The sequence below is a fragment of the Empidonax traillii genome, unplaced genomic scaffold (assembly GCF_003031625.1).
Source record: "Empidonax traillii isolate 1590-97213 ecotype Southwest subspecies unplaced genomic scaffold, ASM303162v1 scaffold1056:size198982, whole genome shotgun sequence".
In the NCBI taxonomy this organism is placed as follows: Eukaryota; Metazoa; Chordata; class Aves; order Passeriformes; family Tyrannidae; genus Empidonax; species Empidonax traillii.
The window spans coordinates 137,396-156,577 of record NW_020956249.1 but is presented as its reverse complement, the minus strand read 5'-3'; the positions used below and the strand labels follow the sequence as shown (position 1 = coordinate 156,577).

The 19,182-nt window shown below is 42.6% G+C and overlaps 1 protein-coding gene across 1 annotated transcript in view; it reads left to right on the top strand.

The window, feature by feature from the left end:
• The window catches only part of LDAH (lipid droplet associated hydrolase), a gene marked incomplete at its 5' end in the record, with an annotated part of 40,204 nt that extends 28,941 nt beyond the window's left edge, over positions 1–11,263 (top strand). The window contains one exon of the mRNA XM_027904413.1: positions 8,081–11,263. Coding sequence (XP_027760214.1) covers positions 8,081–8,272 — 192 coding nt within the window. The remainder of the gene's footprint in view (positions 1–8,080) is intronic.
• Positions 11,264–19,182: the final 7,919 nt, after the last annotated feature.

Genomic DNA, 19,182 nt, shown 5'->3' with positions numbered 1-19,182 from the left:
GGTCTCACATCCAGTTTGGCTTGTGCTCCCTGGAGGTGCAGAGTTGAAGCCAGGGAAGCTGCACATGTGCTTGGGGATTTTGGTGCCCCTGTCATTTAATCACAAGAACAACTTTCTCTTTGAAGTGCCAAGAATTCCTAATCAGGGACCATCAGCTTCTCTACTTCATGGAAAAGGATCCCAGTGAGGGCATTTAAAAGTTCAGTGCACCACAGTGTACTTACCTGTGATATTTCACTTGTTCTGATCTCCTGTTCCCATCGTTCATGCTGTGTGGGGTTCTAGTAAAGAAGCGATGACATTTCTGTGGTGAGTATAAGGTGTGTGCTGCACACAGTAAGCACTGACAGCAGTATTTCCCCAGCCTTCAGTATAGAATATTTAAAAGTAGAATATTTACTACCCCGTAATTGCTACCCCGCAGCAGTGCACAGCATTGTCCTTGGCGGCCAGATGCTGATCCTGCTGTTGCAAGAGAGATCTGACTGATTCATCTTAAAGTCCCATTGAATACAGACGGTGTCAGGCTGATACTCAGAGGGAAATACTGTTTGCAGTCAGCATGTTTGGAAGAATCTGGCCCAGTAATAGTATTGCTTAAATAGTGGTTTCAGGTCTGTTTGTTTTTATTTTGGTATTTATACAGACTTGACTTCTGAAATATTCATGTCCCTGTCACATCTAAATATATACCCTCGAAATGCTTTTAAGTCTTTAAAGTAACATTGATAATATAAATAAGTTAATCACCCTGATTTGTTGATAAATCCTGTGCATCCTTTTTTAAAAGCACAGTTTTACTTTGCGTTGAGTTTGACCCATCATGCTCTGTGAGAAAGTGGAAATAAAAGTGGCCTCACGTGATCTCCTGGTTCTATGTGCAGAGCAGCTGATAGCATTGCTATCAAACTGCAGCAGAGTTAAAGAGAAACCCTTTTCCCTTTGTCAGCTTACCAAGTTTCAACACTGACAAAGGCATGAAAACAGTATGTAGGACACCGTGCGGGGAGAGGAGTAACACACACCTTAAATCACATGCAAAGTACCCACTGTGTCAGGCCACGCCTCAAGGTTTGCATTTTAATTTCTCCAATAGCAGAATGTTTCTCCATCCCCTTTCCAGATGGGAAAATGAGTTTTGTTTATTATTTATGTTGGTTTAACAAAACTGACCACTGTCCTTACATTAAATAAAATCACAAATACTTGGACAACCCCTTACACCTTTACGGCAAGCCCTGCAGGGCAGTATTTAAAAAGAGTATCGTGTACCCCAGATTGTCAACTGCCTCTTCTCAAAACAGTCCAGCTGAAAATGTTTGGTTTTGCACAGCCCTTGAAAAGTTATGAAAAACCAGTTCTGGTAAAACAAGCTGAGAAGCAAGTTCTAAAGACCTCACCATCAAACTGGCTGATCTAAACCAGGATAGTGAGGGGAGAGAGATGGTGTCTCAAAGAGGCAGATCCCAAAGCATTTAGGGCTTCCAGCTCTTTGAATTCCCAGAAACTAATTAGTAAAGCCAAAGCACAACTGAAGCAAATAAAAAATAAAAAAAAAGCATGTCCCAAACCAGTCTGTTGCCATGTCGTTTATCCTATTCTTTTAGCAGAATAAGGTGGAGACACTTTCGTAATTCCAGAGAAGCTAGGTCATTTTCTATAAACCCTGATTGAAACAAAAATTAATTCCGGGCTAATGCCTTTTAAACTAGTTTTCATCCAAGAACAAATGAATCTATTTGCTGGTTACTGTTGAGAGATGTCACCCAGAGAGAGAAGCTGCTGTGGCAACCAGTGAATGCATGTGGGAGTAATGCTGATAAAATGTCAGTGTATCAGAGACAAGGATTTCAGCAAGGACACTGGTGCAGTCCTGCTATTGCGCCCGTGCCGCTCGTTTATATCCAAGGAGATCAGACCTTCGCTCTCTGCCATCAGCTGAAGTGGTGCCTGCCCATGTAATAAGATCCTAAAGTTGTTATAACATGTAACGAGTTCCAGAGAGATAGAAGAAACTCAATATTTTTTAACTTTTTTGATTTCTTTTTCAGTGCTGGTCAATGACAATTACAGAAGAGGCATCTCTCTGTAATTTATACTTTTGTGAACTGTCATACATACTATAACAAGTGCCGATGGAGTCAACTGCAGGAATCTTTATTATTTTCTTAGAAACTCTTTAAAATGTAAACATCCTGTTGATACAAATCTCAGATTCTTCTGATGTTTACTTAGCAGCTGCCATCATTGTGCAGTGTCAGAGTACACACACCATATTACAGGGTACAAGGCTGAGCCCTACTCAGACTTGTGTTTTGTTTTACAGAAGCTAAGGCTGAACACACTTCTTAGCCATTTAATGGTAAATCAACTTACAACAATACTGCTGTTCTTTTAAAACTGTTTGAAATATAGAAATTACATAACTATTTCAAACACGGTATTGAAATAAACAGCAAAGACAGCCCACATCCCCTTTACTCTGCTCTCATCAGATCCTGAAAGGGGACATGTTTCAGTCACTCACAGCAAGCAGGATATTGCATCAGGAATCATTAAGTCTTTCTCATGTCCAGTGGAAGCTGCCATTTCCCTTCTGAGTCAGGAATACCTGGAAGTCTCAGCATTCAATATTGCAAAAGAATAAAAATAATCCTCTCGCCCTCATGGCAGAAAAGTTAAAAAAACGCAAATATTGAAAAGTTTAAGCCCAGAAGAAAATAGAAAGAACCTTCTATTTATTGTTTTGCAAATCTGTTTATTTTTAAGCTAGTCTCATTATTTTGGGGGCCTGACTCACCATTTCTGAATGCTTAGATTGGCAGCAGCTTTCTATGGCTGGTGCAGTGGTTGTGCTGACTCAGGATGTCTTTACAGCCATGAACCGTCCACAGGAAAATATGCACTTTACAGATCCATGCAGACCATACAGTGCATGCCAGCGTTCCCTACAATTGATGGAGATCCCATGTGCCTCTGGTTACACATGTTTGGTTAATTATACCTGCCTGCCTGCTGCAATAGCAAAGCTCCTGATGTGAAAATGAAGATGAGAAGATTCAGATTATGGAAGCTTTTGTTTAAATATGTCTGAAATTATTCTGTCTTAATATATTAGGAAAGTAGGTGACATTCTAAAGTCTGTATATTTCATGTCTGTGTCTGACACATTTTGTCATTCAAAAGGAGATCCTCAGCACCACGAATGCCATTGAAGTATCTGTCAGGTTTCATAGGTCAACATCTGGATCACTGAAAATTTGAACCTTGGTTGCAATCCTGCTCTTTTGCATAAACCATTACTAGGGAAGCATTTTGAAAACAATTCTGAATTCTGTTGGCAGTTAAGAAGCACATTAAAGTTTTGGATGTGCAGGCATAGACACACAGACAGTGCACACATCAACATCTGCACATAAAATGAACAGGCAAAATAACATCAAATCAAGCCCCCCAGGTCTTCTGTCTTAAAACTGTTCATAGTTAGTTGGTTATAACATACCCAAACTTTAGTTGCATACAAGTGTCTGTCCTACCTTGACTGGTTTTATTTCAGTGAAAATGATTCTACAATATCTAAAAATAAGGCTCAGGGAAAAATACATTGTTTTCTTATGTTAACAATTCCTGGCTTGGAGAAGGAGTCCAAGCGTTAACTAACAGGACTAGATATTTATGTATGGGCACCTGAACTGTGCTTTATGAGTTCACTTGTAGGAATCTATAGGTGCAGCAGGCATTGGAAGTGCAGGTGACCCCAGGAGAGTCAACAGAAATCAAGGTGGAATTTGGTCCTTAAATGTAGACCTCTGGTTCAATTCTGGGCAGTGTGAAATACACCCATGTGGCCTCCAACTGTTTTGCCAGAAAGTTGTGAGTCTTATAAATTAACTTGTCATACCTGCCAGTCTCATGCAGGTGCCTCAGATATCTAGAGCATCTCACATGGCAGTAGGCACCCACACTTTGGCAACCGAGTTCTTAGTGGAGCATGAGGTGCAGCTTCACTCACCTTACAATAAACACTTGCTGTGTCATCTGAATAGCTTTCTAAGCACTGATGCTTTTATTGAGCCCATCTTTCCTGACTCTGTGATGGAAATTTGGATGCCTGGTTCACATATAAACACCACAATACAGGTACTACATTTAGATGTTTTTATGCTGAACTGAACCTGACACTTGGAATAACTGATAGTCTGAGACATGTTTACACTTGGAATAACTGATAGTCTGAGACATGTTTGAGGAGCAGCACTGGGAATAGAGGTTCTAGAAAATGGAGCTAGAGTTGGAATTCAGACTCAGAATGCGGTGCAGAAACCAGAAGACTAAAATTTGGACTTCGCATGGCAAGTATGTGAGACTAGAATAAAAAACAGTGTAGAAATTGGAAATGATAAGGTAAGGAGAATAGAACTGAAATAATGAGGGGGTGTAGAGCAGTCTTGAGACTAGAAAAGGACAAGACAGAAGTAGTCATACTTGGAAATAGTGGACAAATGACTGGACAGCAAGGCCAGTAGTTGGTAAATATTCTGCACTTTTCTGCTGGGAATGGAACCTAAATTTCCAAAATCTTATTGCTTCTGTTCTCAGCAAGTGCCATTGGCAGTGTTTTCCTTAAGAATAGGAACAGCACAATAGAAGAGAATTGTAGAGATAAATAGTAACTGGTGATGACCTGGTGTTCCCAGTTAAGGCATCTCAGAGGGTTATTACTTTACCCAACAGTTTTCTGGTCCAATGGATTGAATGTCCATTGGTGACTTGAGCTCATTAAGTTTGATCCTGCAGAGCATTTTTGCTTTAGTTTCAGTTGAAAGAAGTTCATACACTCTGAGACCTCTCCATGATGTGAACCACAATATGGTAAATCCGGAGAAACTTGGCATTTGCTTCAAAAACACGTTACAGATTCAAATTAAATCACCGATTTCTGTGCTGGATACGTCCAGTGTGACACCCAGCAGGGAAGTGTCCCATGTTCCTCTGGCCAGAAGGTGCCAGTGCTATTTCTTTTCAATTACACTATGACCTTAAGGGACAGAGGCCTAAAGCAGCAAATCTAGAGGTGCCGACATTGTTGACAAGACGTGTAGGTGCCACGTGTAAAACACCTGGGTTTTGGTTTACCTCCTCCAAGCCTAGCAGTCTGTGTACACAAGCTTTGGTAAAACCAGTGGACATTGCATTACCAAGCATTTCACAGTTAGGGAGCACCAGTCTCATTTCAGATGCCTTCTGTGTATGCTCTCAGAGCTGCTTTCATTTTCCTTTTTCCTCTTTCATTAACCAAAGGAGCTCTGCAATGAAGGAGACAGGATGACGAACTCCTACCTTATCTGTGGTAGAGGGTAAAATTCCTGTTAAAAAAAGAGAGGGAATTATATGAAATGAAAGGGAATAACTTCATGGTAAAGGCACCTAAACTTCACATCCAAGAATGGGCTCGTGGTGAAGTCATTAATATTTTTTATAGATGGTTACAGTTTGTTCTCACTTTTCTGAATATCTCATTTAAGACCTTGAAATGTGTATTACAGACAGATAGACAGTGTTTCAGAGCACCTGCAAGTGCAGTCCAGGAGTGCTGTCCTTTGAGTACAATCAATACTGTGTAATGCTACACACGCTGGGAAACCAGCTCGAGGTGCTTCGGACTACACTACATGCTTTCAAATTAACATATGTAGTTTGACATTAATTTCTGTGCTCCTCACCTGCAAAATGGAGATAAAAATGGCCACTAAGGTGTTGCAAAACTAAATTAATAAATGTGAGCGTGCAAATCCTGTAGTGGTGTGTGCCAGAGGAATGCAGAGCATAAAGAAAATAAATTCTGTCTCTAAACCATGAAATATGTAGTAAATAAATCCCCAGGCCACACACAGAATTAAAACCGAAAAATACTATCAAATAGCAGCTCATCAACTGAACATCATCCTGTCAGAGGATTGAATGAGTCAAGGATCCTTTGGATCATGCAGTGAAAGATTAAACTGTAATGCAAATATACCAGAGGCGAGCTAAGATTGCACATAAATCTTCTATTTAGGCATTTCCAAATCTGTGAGTTCTCAAGTTTACAACCTTACGTGGAAAACAGCCCATTTCACAGTCCATGCAGACTAAGCCAAGTATTTTGTCCACCTTTGTAACTGTAAATAGCTTTTCATCTTTTTCTTAATGATCATTATGTAATGAGACTCTGCAACTGGCCTTTCAAAAAACCTAATGATTTCAAGGACTAATCGAACTGGAGTTGCTCCATTGCTTTTTTTCCCCTCAGCTTCATAATCTTTATTTTTTTATCTATTGGTAACAGAGCCCAGGGTTAAATGTAATTCGGTCAGATGGTTGGCTTCCAAAAGGCCTGAAAGCAGCTGGCCATTTTACACTGGATTTTGAAGAGCTTTTGCTAGTGTGACATCCTGTGATGGATTAATCAAAGGCAAGATCAAAAGAAATTTTCTGCTAAAGCAAATGACACACCTTGTTTTCCAGCAATTAGTGAGTGACAAAGGAAACCAATAATGTTTGTTAACATGGGATACATAGAAGTTTAACATGGGTTGGTGTCTGTTCAACTGAGATGTTTTGGATACAGCCCATAGTCAGTAATGTACAAAATTTGGGTAAGCTTCAACAAGAGAAAAGTAAGTTAGACAAAAACCTGTAATGTTTTGTGAAATGCAGTCTGGGCTCTTAGCCCACCTCTACCCCAGTGGGTCCATTTATTTGTATTCCACATGCAAAAATGATGGAATTGAAGATTTTTGTGATGAAAGAAAAACTTCTTGTCCCCTAATTTATGTTAGTAATGCTCAATTTTTCACTGAAGTACAGAAATGAAATATGAAACAAATGAGAGTAATGGAATTGGGCCAAGCTGTGTGTGTGATGTGTTGAGCAATCAGCATCCTTCTGGTACCTGCATTCAAACATTTTAATATGAAGACTGCTTCTTATTAATCTTGTTCCTGTATATTCTTAAATCCCTAGTTTTTTACTCTCTCCCAGACAATCACTTTCCCTTCATATACTTTATAGAAATTGAAAAACATAGCTATAGCATGCAAAGCTGAGATGAAAATGGGGGGAAATGGTGACTTGGGAAAAAGTGACACTTTGTGGTTCTAACAGAGAGAAAAGACACTTTACTGAATGTGATACTTGCCTGGAATTTATAACTTTTGCATTTAGGTGGGCCCTGTAGCACCTGCTTCATGTATGTCATCGACCAAGGTTATTTGGGCAAGATGAAACCAAAATGGACTTTGCAGAATTTTAGTTCCACATCAGAACCCAAAAGAAATTTGTCCACTGATCTCTGGGAGGTGCCTTCACTCTACATAGGTAGCATTTCAGAAAGATAGGACAGAAAGTTGGGGTTTTTCAGCCTGGAAAAGAAACCTTAGAGCACCTTCCAGCACCTAAATGGGTCCTATAAAAAAAATGGGGACAAACTTTAGCAGAGCCTATTGTGATAGGGCAAGGGGTGATGGTTTTAAACTGAAAGGGGATCAATTCAGACTAGATACAGGGAAGAATTTTTTTACAGTGAGGGTAGTGAGACATTGACACAGGTTTCCCAGAGAAGCTGAGGATGCCCCATCCATAGAAACATTCGGAGTCAGATTGCATGGGGCTTTGAGCAACCTGATAGAGGTGAAGATGTCCCTAGTCATTGCTTTTGGTTAAATAATTAGAAAGTTAACGCAGAAAGGAGCTAATAGCTTGGGGAAAACAGCAGCTGGCCTGGTTAGGGGTGACTCCATGGACAACTCCATGTTTTAATCCATAATAAGAAATTTCTTAAGGCAGTCAGGCTTCCCTCAGCAGATCTGTGTTTTCAGAATTAAGTCTGTTCCATGTTCCCCAGTTTCACAGATGAGGAAACTGAATCAGAGAGCATTTAATTGTCTTTGTTATAACTACAGACTTGGAAGCAATTACCAATTTGCTTTCCCTCATGGTATATCTCGGGGACTTGAAGCATCGCTTATTTCCAAGTAATTCTGTTGGTTGTTCCACCAGTAACTTTGCAAATAATTATTTGCTATGCTTTGATTTCTAGCTGATTTTTTACTATGGAACTGGAGACAGCTGGTGTCCACAGCACTACTATGATGAGATCAAAATGGATTTTCCAGACGGGGACATTCGGCTTTGTGAGAAGGGGCTCCGCCACGCCTTTGTGCTCGATGCCAGCAAGGAGATGGCTGCCATGATCACAGACTGGCTACAGGATGATCTGAGCAAATTATAAACATGGATTCAGTGATTAACAAGAAAATGATGTAATTATTTTGTGAACGTGTAATTTTTTTGTGAGAGAGTCTGCCCTATTTTTTTTTTCTGTTTATTATAGATTATGGCTTGTTTTCTATTGAGATGTTTTAGAGGAAGTTAAAGAGCAACTGGCTGGTCCAAAGTATAGTTTTATTGATTCGGTACAAGTGTAGTTTTGTCCTGTGTCTTCAGGACTCTGCAGGACTTGGCAAAAGGTGGAATATTTATTGCCTGCTAGGGCTCTAGACAACACTGCTACAATTGTACCTGTGTTACTACCACCTCATTCACCTGCTGGAGAACTGTGAGGGATGTGGAGGATCCTGGCAATGGATCCTGGTATGCTCTGAAAGACCTGGCCCTCTCTATGTGTCTCATCCATCCGTGTAAACCAAGTGCACGACAGGCAGAACAGCCCAAGGCCCCTGGGCAACCCTGACATTGTCTCCTCTGGGTCGGATGGGGTTGGTGGTCAGTCTGAGGTCATGTTAAGTTCAGGATGAGTACAAAGGAGGTGTGTAGAGGAGATGTGCAGTTTCTCCAATTTTCACAAGGGGTTTAGGGTGCCTCCAGGACTCCACAGGGTATTAAAAATGCCATAAGGTAACTGTGGCTGCTCAGCCAGGGAATACATAAGGATCTCTTGTCTGGAATGTGGCCAAATGTTTCATTTTTTGATTGACTGTAGAGACTGGAAAGGATGCCAATCAAAAGTGCCAGTGTTAAAAGGTTAACATGGATTGCAGAATCCATGTATAACAACTTCTAGGTGGCCTAGCTCTCCTAATGAAGTCCATGAGAACAGTGCTTGCTCAGCAGCTTTAAAGAATTAAACCAGTTTTGACGCATGTCTAAATTTCAGTTTTTTGCTCTAAGGACTAAGTGTGAAATTTTCTGCCAAGCTTCAAATTAGATAAATTCACCATCAGAAAATATCTGTTACTGAGCCTCGACTGCACCCGTGACATGACATGAAATGTTACTGGTGAGAGCCAGACCCTTGCACATTCCTGACAAGTTCACTGCTCCTCACATTTGTTCATCCCTCTCCTTTGCAAATGGAAAAAAATTAGAAAAAAACATCCTACCAGTTGTGATAACAGAAGAAGTTACAGGCCATAGCTAGAAATGAAAACAATGCAAGTAAGGGGATCAGAGCCAAGTCTAATCAGGAAAAGCTTTCTAGCCATGAACCTGTGAAATAGTCTCCCTGCGGAGTTCACAGAGACATTTATAAATAAGCAAAACACTACAGAGTATAGTCAGGGGAGATCCTGCCCTTGCAAACAGATGAATTTAAATGATGCACTGGGTATCTAACTTACATGATTTATTAAGAGTTTTGATGTGGTACCAGTGAGAATGGTTCTGGAGAATGTTCTCTGTGATGCAGAAAGATTGATTAATCGCTTACTTTTCTTACACAATTATACACACACCTTACACTGCTCTCTAAACACCCCCCCCCCAACCTTTCACTGATATTTAGACCATTTAGATATTTAGAGCTGTATTAGAGCTCAGTTTTGGACAAGTTTTCAAACCTGCAGACTGACAGTGGATTTAAGTGACCTTCTTTGTATCAGAAACTGGTTTAGCTTTTGGGACTAGCCACTGGATTTTCCGATTACACTGCCATGAGATGAAATGGTACTGACGAGTTTGAGACCACAGTTGCAGCAGCGTGAGGAAGAACTGGACAGATTCGAAGTGAAGGGACTGTGCCCATGAAACTGGTTCTGCTTATTGGAGAGTCATGGACTTTCCTTCTTTCTACAGGTCCATTTTCAGTCATGATCAAAACAATCCTTGTTCTCACTTTGGAAATCCATAGTTGTCTGTGTCTGTGTGTGTTTGAATAGCCCCCAGATGTTGGCATCATTCCTGTTGGATGGCCTTGGGGCAGATGCTCCACACATCTGTTGGCCGAGGTGCTCCCTGGGGCAGAGCCAGGGGCACGTTCATGCACGTGGAGATTTATAAATGTACACACACATATATATATATATACACATGTGCATGTTTGTACATCAGCAACATAAAAAAATACACTTCACTTGGTTGTTTTGGTTTACACATTGATCTGGTTGAACAAAATGTGTTCTTCAAAGTATATGGAATCAGGGAATCGAGCGAGGACTCAGTTTGTGGAAGTTCAGCTGTTGTGGTGGATCTCCTGAGACCAGACGAAATCTTGCATTAACCAAAGATGACAAGCAACTATTAAAGCCTGGGAACTGAAGCACCTATGAGAAGCAGTTGTTTACAGTGCATTATTCGTATACTTTGTATGAGGAATTAATTTAGCAATACTTGTACTTGACTTGTGTATGCCTTTTATACAATTGTTAATCCATTATAATAAATCCTACTGACTGCATTAAGACCTAAACTGGGACTAGGTCTGGTCAATGATGACCAGATCTACTGCAGGAGAATGCCTTACAATTTTCTTAAATGAATTTTCTCTAATATTATCAAAACCATATTGATTCAATTGCTACCTTCCTCCTAGGAGCTGTTACTGTAAGGCTAAGATCTAAAAATTTGCTACTCTCTTCATTGCAAACACGCACGTATTCCACAGCTGTATTTCCTAAGAGGAGCAGATCCCACACAATGAGAATCCAGCTCCTCTGAAGCCCGTGGTGGTCACTGTCACCCCAGGCAAAGAGTGTCAAAAGTGCTTATGGTTCCAAATGTGCCAAGTTACCATGAAAACACAGGGGGTCTTGCCTATTTTAAACTACTTTAAGAGTTCTTGGGAAACCTATCACAAATATATTGACTGTATGCTGTAGCACCTAATCTCTGTTGTTCACATCTGTGCTTAATTCTCACCAACACAAGTAACCCTTGCTAGTTCAATGACTTTGACTCATGTGCAAGTGTTTTGCTAGATCGATACCTTTTATGAAAAGTACACAACTCCAATAACAAAAATAAAGACATTTATGGTAAAATGTAACTTGATTCTTTGTTTTGATAGCTTGTTTAGTCCTAGTTCACCTTCTCTATTACTTCATGCATACAAAATTTACAAAAATAGTTTCCAAACCCCAAATTTCACATGCAGTGCGGACATCTGCCAAGTGCACAGAAAATCCGTGGGTGGTAGGCACCTGACTCGCTTAAGCATTTTTATCCAGAGCCCCTCCAAAATAATCAACCAGTGTTTCCCCTTGCTCCCTCCAGCTCTGTGTTTGCTGCTTTGAATGAGCTATAGAGTGCATGGATCAGTGAGGTTTGTCCCTTCAGGAAGCTGGATGAGTGCTTGCCCAGTGTTTATGGTGAAGAATTTGGAGTTGGACTCCAAGCTAAACACCAGATTCTTGACTCACAGAGACAGACTGCATACATGAGCCACAGCAGATAATCTCTTCTCTGCAGTTGAGGTCATTTATGTATTTATTTTACAGAAAATGGGTTTATATGTGCATCCACTCCCCATCCCTTTCTTTTGTCTAGCTAATTGCCAGCAGAGACTTTAAACAAGATGTTCAGTGTTATCATTAGTAAAGTCACTCAAACTATTACTGGGTTTGGATAAACTTACTAGACCCAAGAGACTTGTTTTACTCTGTGTCACAGGTCATGCTCAGACTCCCAGCTACAATAAGTTTCTAAGGCTCTTCACTTGCAGGCAAATGTTCTCTTTCCTGGCACATTTACAAAATAAAAATCCAGAGAGCGTTTGTGAGTGACCAGGAACTATTAAAACAGCATATACTTCTGGAGCAGCTGATGGGGGTTGAGTACAAGGAGCAGATACAGCAGTAACAGCACAAGCCAGCTGCCAGGCACGAGCACTGCTCTCAGTAGCATCATGCAGAAGTTATGGAACAGGCATGACTGTTCAGATGAGACAGCAGGGAGAAGTTTGATTAAAAACTGTTTCAGAGTGCTTAGGCTGATAGTCAGTGCCCTAGCTTTTGCCTGTTGCAAGAATGTACTTGCAGGAAAATAACTGTGTTGTGGAAAGTAGTTTGCAGCAGCTGATAAAACACAGGATGTTGTTTAAAACGTCTGACTGACTGTACCTGACTGCAGGGTTTGCCAGTCAGACACTTGAAGGAGACCTTTTGCCATCCTACTGAATGCAATTCACACTGAAAGAGGCAGTGGGGGGGTGCCCCCAGCCCTCCCAGTCTGTGAATATCTTCTGCAAACTCACCTCAAAGCCCCCAGGCTCTGAAATACACCGTGCTTCATGCGTTGAGACAAATCCATGAAGGTGAAGTGGCTTGGAATTGGAAAAAACTAGGCTTTCCCAGTGTCAGGACTCAGCTACTTCTTTTCCCTAATAGGCACCCTTACAATCAGATAAGGATCCAGCTATTCCAATCTAACTCGCAGGATACAGAATACCAGAATATAAATGCCTTGAATTGCTAACATCATCTGGTCTCATCATGCAGGGGGTACTGCAACTCATCTCTGATTATTAGGAAATAACATGTATTCTCACCCACAAACCCACAGGATGTTAAGCCTCCAGAGTGATCCAGCCCCAGTACTGCCTCAATAAAGTCAACAGGATTGCACAGAGGGTTAGGGAGACCCAAGTAATTGATTGACTGAGACTCAGGCAACAGAGGGACCATGACATGAAAAAATTGCTTCAGTACAAAAATACTACATGCAAGATGAGTTTCCTTTTATCCTCATATCGTTACTAGTTTGCACCAAAATAGGACAGTCCAACACAGCTGGATTCCTACCGATTTGTTTTCATAGCAGTGAAAACATGCCTGCCTAGTATCAGTTATTGAAACGAAGATGAAATTCTCCTATTAGAATACTTTGGGACTGCACTTGAGCCTCACACCAGCACATGTCCCGGTGATCTCCCCAAGCGCCTCTGGATTGGGCTGTGTTATGGAGAACAGTGTGGGATGGTACATGAGAGGCTGCAGGCAAGCCTGGTCCAAAACCTACTGAGGTTATTACAGGCATTGAAACCAATTTCACTGGGTTTTGGGTTAGTTGCTAAGAGGAAAACTGGCACTCCAAGCAAAATTGAGCTGGCTCACCTAACTCGGCAGTTCAGAAACCAGTGCTCCCAAAATGGATGTCTAAATTCCCTGTCTGGTCTAACTTAGATATCCAAATGTATGGGGTATCAGGTCTCTCTCTTGAGGTCCTGGCAGGCACCAACCAATTCTTTTACTACCTAAGGGACTTAGGCATTTGCTTTAGGGTTAAAGTCACCAAGTCGGTGCCTGAGTCGGACCATGTCCTGTTTTAACAATGGTTTGCATTTTCTTCCATTGTACCCTTTTGTGACCTTCAACATGTCCCCTGTCTTTGCTGTGCCTTTATCTTCAAATATCTTCAAATAAACTGACTAGTTTATGTTGTCAATCACGAGTAGTCTGAAGTGCTGTGGACTAAAAACCTGCCTCCACTGAACGCAAACCCACCACTTCCACTGGTTGCAGTGAAGACACGGTGGGAGGTCTGTGAATATCCATTTGCTCTCATCCCTCAATGTTCTGTTGAAAATAACTTGTTAAGATAACACATTCCTGTAAAACTGCTCATAGAGTGGACAGAGGGACATGGAGGCAAATGCCATCCTGCTTCCCTGTGCGTGCCTACTGGAGAACTTGTACCAAAAGATCCCTTCAGCCAGTGGGACCATAAATGGGCATGTGAGGATGCAGAAAACTGCCTGAAAATTGACTCATGCATGGTCTGTCATTCCACATGCCACTGGGAATAAAAATGACCATGCCTCACCCCAGTTGAGCCAATATGTTTGTGGATGTGCTTAAGAGGAAGGGACAGTCTAGAAAATAGCAATCTTGTAAGAATTAAAATCCTTCAGGCAAACATCTCTTTTCAGTTCTCCATGTGTTTCTCCTGGATCTTGAAAGCTGAGGATGGCTCTGCTTTGTCTAAAACACATAACCTGATGCCTTGAAGACTTATTCCACGCTTCCAAATGTGCCTTGCTTCACACCTGCATCTTCTCAGTATTGTGTGCACAGGGATGTAGCAGAGGCAGTCACAGCCCTATTACCTTCACTCCTTGTCTTCAAGGCACTTAGGTGATGTCCACTGCAGGAGCATTTGCTAAAGCAACTCACTCTCCCTCAAACTTCTGGGTTTGCCACTGTAATGTCCCAGTGAAAGCAGGTGAGAAAAAGGCCGTGTCATTATGTGACAGCCCATTTCTCAACGTGCATGACACACTTATCTAATGTGATGTATTAAACTCATCTTGCAGATTCCCTGCTTTCTGGATGAAAGCAGGGAACTTTTGAAGTTCAACTACTATAAAAGCAAAAGGATTTCCTGTCTCAGGGTGCTTTACAAAGCTAGTAAAAAAAATACACTGAAAGCAGGAATAATGGACTAAGAAAAAACAATATTCGATGAAAAGCCAACTTTAAACGAAGCATTTTCTGCCATGGTAATTAGCAGCCCAATCTCTCAGGTACATCAAGCGATGTATTGTGTACCAGTGATACCTAAGAGGAATGAAACTACCAGACCCAAGGCAGTCGAGGCAGGTGAACTGTATTCATAAACACAAGGCAGAAAAGGATGTACGTTTTGATGATAAATCCATCGCACACTCACTGTGCTGTGAGTTTATTTATTGGAAAATACCTGTGGCTGCCCAGGAAGACAGTTTAAAATGAATGGGTATTTCATTTTTGGTTTTAACACCTTAGGTAGCCACAGGAGTAAAGGTGACTTACAAAGGCTGTTCTGGTATCCAGTTTCAGGACACAGGCACAAGTCTTCAGAAGAAAAAGAAATCTTGCAGAGGTCTATTTATCAATAAAATATTTAATAAACTTATCTGTACAAAATATTAAAAAGGTTATTGAAGAGTATACAAGAATACTTATTTAACAAATATATACCGCTATATAATATATTCAAGAAAATATAGATTGCTGTTTACAGTTCATTTACAATCCCATATGTACAATCTATTTAAACTTTAGATACATACAAACAATGCATTTACACCATATCACGTACAGAGCTATCTTCTTCAGAGATATTTCACACGCTCAGACCTGAAAAAGCTGAACAAATAAATGGATAGTTCAGAGGCACACACAGGGATACAAGTATTGCTTCAAAATTCATAACTACGAGAGATACAGCTATTGGAAACATGAGTCCTTTTTCATTTTTTGATACTTTCCTTTCTGATCAAAGAAAAGAACATATAAATAAAACCATGACTGACCAGCAGAGAGGCTCGTTTAGTCAAAGGAACTCCAGATAGTGTTGACTTGAGAAACAGAGCACATGGTGATGGGATATGGAGGGACTGAGCAAACTGGATCAACATTGCTCCTGCTGCATCCAAAACAGGGATGACCACGAGCAGAGCAGGTCTGTCCTGCACAGACATGTGCCCAGTTCTTGTGAGGAGCATCGCCAAGACGGAGCTGGTGACTCCAGCTGGGCACAGCCCCCAACTGCTCCTCAGGCTGTAAGAGCTTGATCTGCAAAGGCACTGCACAAATGTGGCTTCATGAAGCACGTGGGATGAATGTAACCAGAATAATCCCTCCCCTTCTTGATGCAAAATATCCTTTGAGATGTAAGGTGAGCTCCCTGGTCAGTGGGTTACACCAGCAGCAGTTCCAAATGGAACAAGGAGGGGATGAGCTGCCCCTACGAAGTGGTTCATCCCCAGCTGATCATCACCTACACACCCACTTAACTCTGGCACCTCTTCAAGGACCACAGCCCAGCCCCTGCATGTTTGACCATCCCTTTTCCTGGCCTGTGGATGCAATTTCATACTCTGCTGCTAATGGCTGAGCTTCTGTGAGTCCCTTGGTGCTCAGCAGTTCCCAGCACACAGCTGGCACGCAGCTCCCTAGGATGACCAGCTTGGGACCAAAGCAGCCCCAAACTTTGCCTCTTGTATTTCCCCTACTGCTCCCCTCCTCTCTCTCCACCAAGGCAGGATGGAGGAAATTAATGAACCACCACAGGGAACATTACCATCTCCCCAAAAACTGAGACCAACTGGATGCCACAGCTTCCAGGGAGGCCAGGCTTGGTCCAGTCTCTGGGTCTCATTCCTGATGATGGAGACCAGGGTGGCACCAGCACAGGTTGACACTGTGGCAAAGAGGAGAAGAGGGGAGACCCAAACTCTCTCACGTTCCATCAGCAAAGCATGTGAGTGTGGGACCCATCACGAGCAAGTCCCCTCCTCCCACTGTTTTCAACCCTGTCAGACCCATCCCCTCACAGTTCCCTTCTCAAGGGCACAGACTGACCCCCGTCCTCCTGCTGTTGAGGCTCAGTCTTCCCTTCCTCACCCTTCTCCCCTCACCAAACACCACAGCAAGTCTGCACTCCCCATCCTGAAAACCCAAAGCACGAACACCAGTACCAAAGCAGAAAAAACGAGCTTACAAAATGTATGAATGGACTATTAAGTGGTGACGACAGAAAAATGAAGAGCAAAACTTGCTGAAAAACCACTGAAAATGGGAAGGTTTTGTTTTCAGCCATTTCTGGGAATGAATCAAGCTTCGGTTTAAGATTTTTCAATACCAGCTCCATGAAAATGCTCTGCTGCCCAAGTTTCCTACCCTAGTCCATTCAGCCAGAGTTAAACACGGTGCATCTGCCAGCCCGCCCATGTGCTTCTTTCCACCACCACTGACATCAGGCTCCTCTCCAACATGGAAAATTCAGGGGCTGTTTGGGTACTGCTGCCAGGAAAAGGAAAAAGCAGCCACATGGGCTACTTGTGTCTTGAGGTGCAAGGATGCAAAATATCCTTTTGAGATGTAGGGTGGGCGCCATGGTCAGTGGGTTACACCAGCAGGAGTTCCAAATTTTGGTCATTTTTCAAAGGCCCAGAATACTGACTGATAGGGTAAAAGTGATTTTCAGATACATCTTTGCACCTCTATGTACCTCACAACACTCTGTACTAGGAATAAAGAGCTTCAAAAAGATGAATGCAGCTGGTTTTACCTTGGAAAGCATAAACCAGCTTATGACAAAATTGAAGGTGTCTCACACACACAAGCCTGGTGGAACACCTTGCTCTTTTACCAGCCATTAATTCAAAGATAGGAAAGGCAGAAAAACTCTCCCACCACCACACAAGGTCACAAGCTCCTGACCATCAGGAACCCCCCATCCATGAACATTAGCCCCCAACTCCTCTCCTCTTGTGTTTTCAGAGAGGACACACTCCCACAGTGAGCACACTGCTGCACTCTGCTCCTGCCACCCAGCATCTCCATTCAGGCCCCACATAGCCATAAAGCGATCCCTGATGCCAGAGGAGCTGCTCTGATTCCACTGAGACACACACAGTCTCTCCATCTGCTGGTCATGGTGGCTTAAAAGAAGAACCACACTGCTCTCAAAGGCCAGTGCTTGGTTTTGCCCACACAGGTTTTCCCACCCACTCACCTCCCCAGAGTGTGATGTGAAGAGAGAAAAATTCACACCATAACTCCAGTTGCACACAGGACAGGGGACACAGCAAACTGTGTGGCGGGACCACCCAGCCAAGGTCCATGTGACAGCCCTTCAGTCTGACCATCTTTCAAACCCAGTGGTACAGCCCCGCTTAGGGTGACAACCTCTGTGAAATACCCAGACTCTCATCGCCGTTGCCCCACTTAGTTTTTTTTTCTCCCTGGCACGTGGCCCTGCTGCTCCAGCACAGACAAAAGAGAAGGCACTTGGATTTCAGAACTCGCTGCATGCTTGGCAGGAAACCTTGACGTTTCCCACCAGGTTTGTTCCAACAAGAGTATGAGCTGGATTGGTATTTATGACGTATCTATCACATTAACATAGGTCATGGGGGTTTTGATGTGAGTAACTGCAAATGCTGCTGTCAAGACAAGCACAAGTTTTGCTCATGGCAAAACTCCTGTTAAGTCTGGAGAGCAAAGCTGTGACATCCCATCAGAACTTCCAGGGTGCTGCGCTGCATTTGCCCAGCCATGGCCCCCTGGGACCCACCTCCCCCAGGGGTCCTAAGTGATGCCCCAGCCTCTCTGTCTCTTCCCTGGAGAGGCAGTGCTGCCATCAGCAGAGCATGTGCCTGCTGTTACGTGGGGGCCAGCACAGGTGACTGTCCCTAAATACCACTTTTGGGTCTGTGGCATAAGGGCTTAAAACTGTAAAAGAAGCTGCTTGTTTTGCAACCGGAGTGTGACCGATAAATCACTGCAGCATCACCCAGTGACATCTGTGTAACCACAGCCTGAGTTAAAACCCACACGGTGCAAAAACACCCAGGAGTCACTGGCACTCGGACTTGAGCAGAAGGCTCAAGGCTTGGGCTTCACTTTTAATACCTTTGCAGTCTTTTCCTTACGAGTATGCCAAGCATCAGCCAACACGCAAAGACGACGTGGTCCTGGCTGCCAGTGCTGACCAGAATCAACACAGCTATGCCAGGGAGAAGATGCTGCAACCCTGAATCAAGCCCTTTTCCATATGAACACCCTTCTCTTTTCCAGAGGATAGTAATTTCTCTTCTGTCATTGGATTTGAAATATGTTTAAAAAAAAAAAAAAAAGGGATGTGTGGAAAGACAAAACCCCTACTTTAAGAGAAGCAAAAACTAATCAGTCCTTAAAAGAAAAAAGGATGTTTTTTGGGGGGATTATTCCTAGGCCAGAAGCACCCCTGGTCATGAGGCAATTAAACCACCCATAAAGCCATTTTGCTTTTGACTATTCCTGCTATGGAGCTTCACTGGACAGGGGGCTTCAGGACATGGTGCAGGCAGTGGCTTAAGCAGTCTTTGGTTTTGCAGAGCTCGAGGCACAGACACCAGTCCTGTCTCCTGACCAGGTGTGCTTCCCTGAATCGCAGCCCCAGTGCTTCCAAGTCGAATGGGATCACTCCACATTTCCCTGC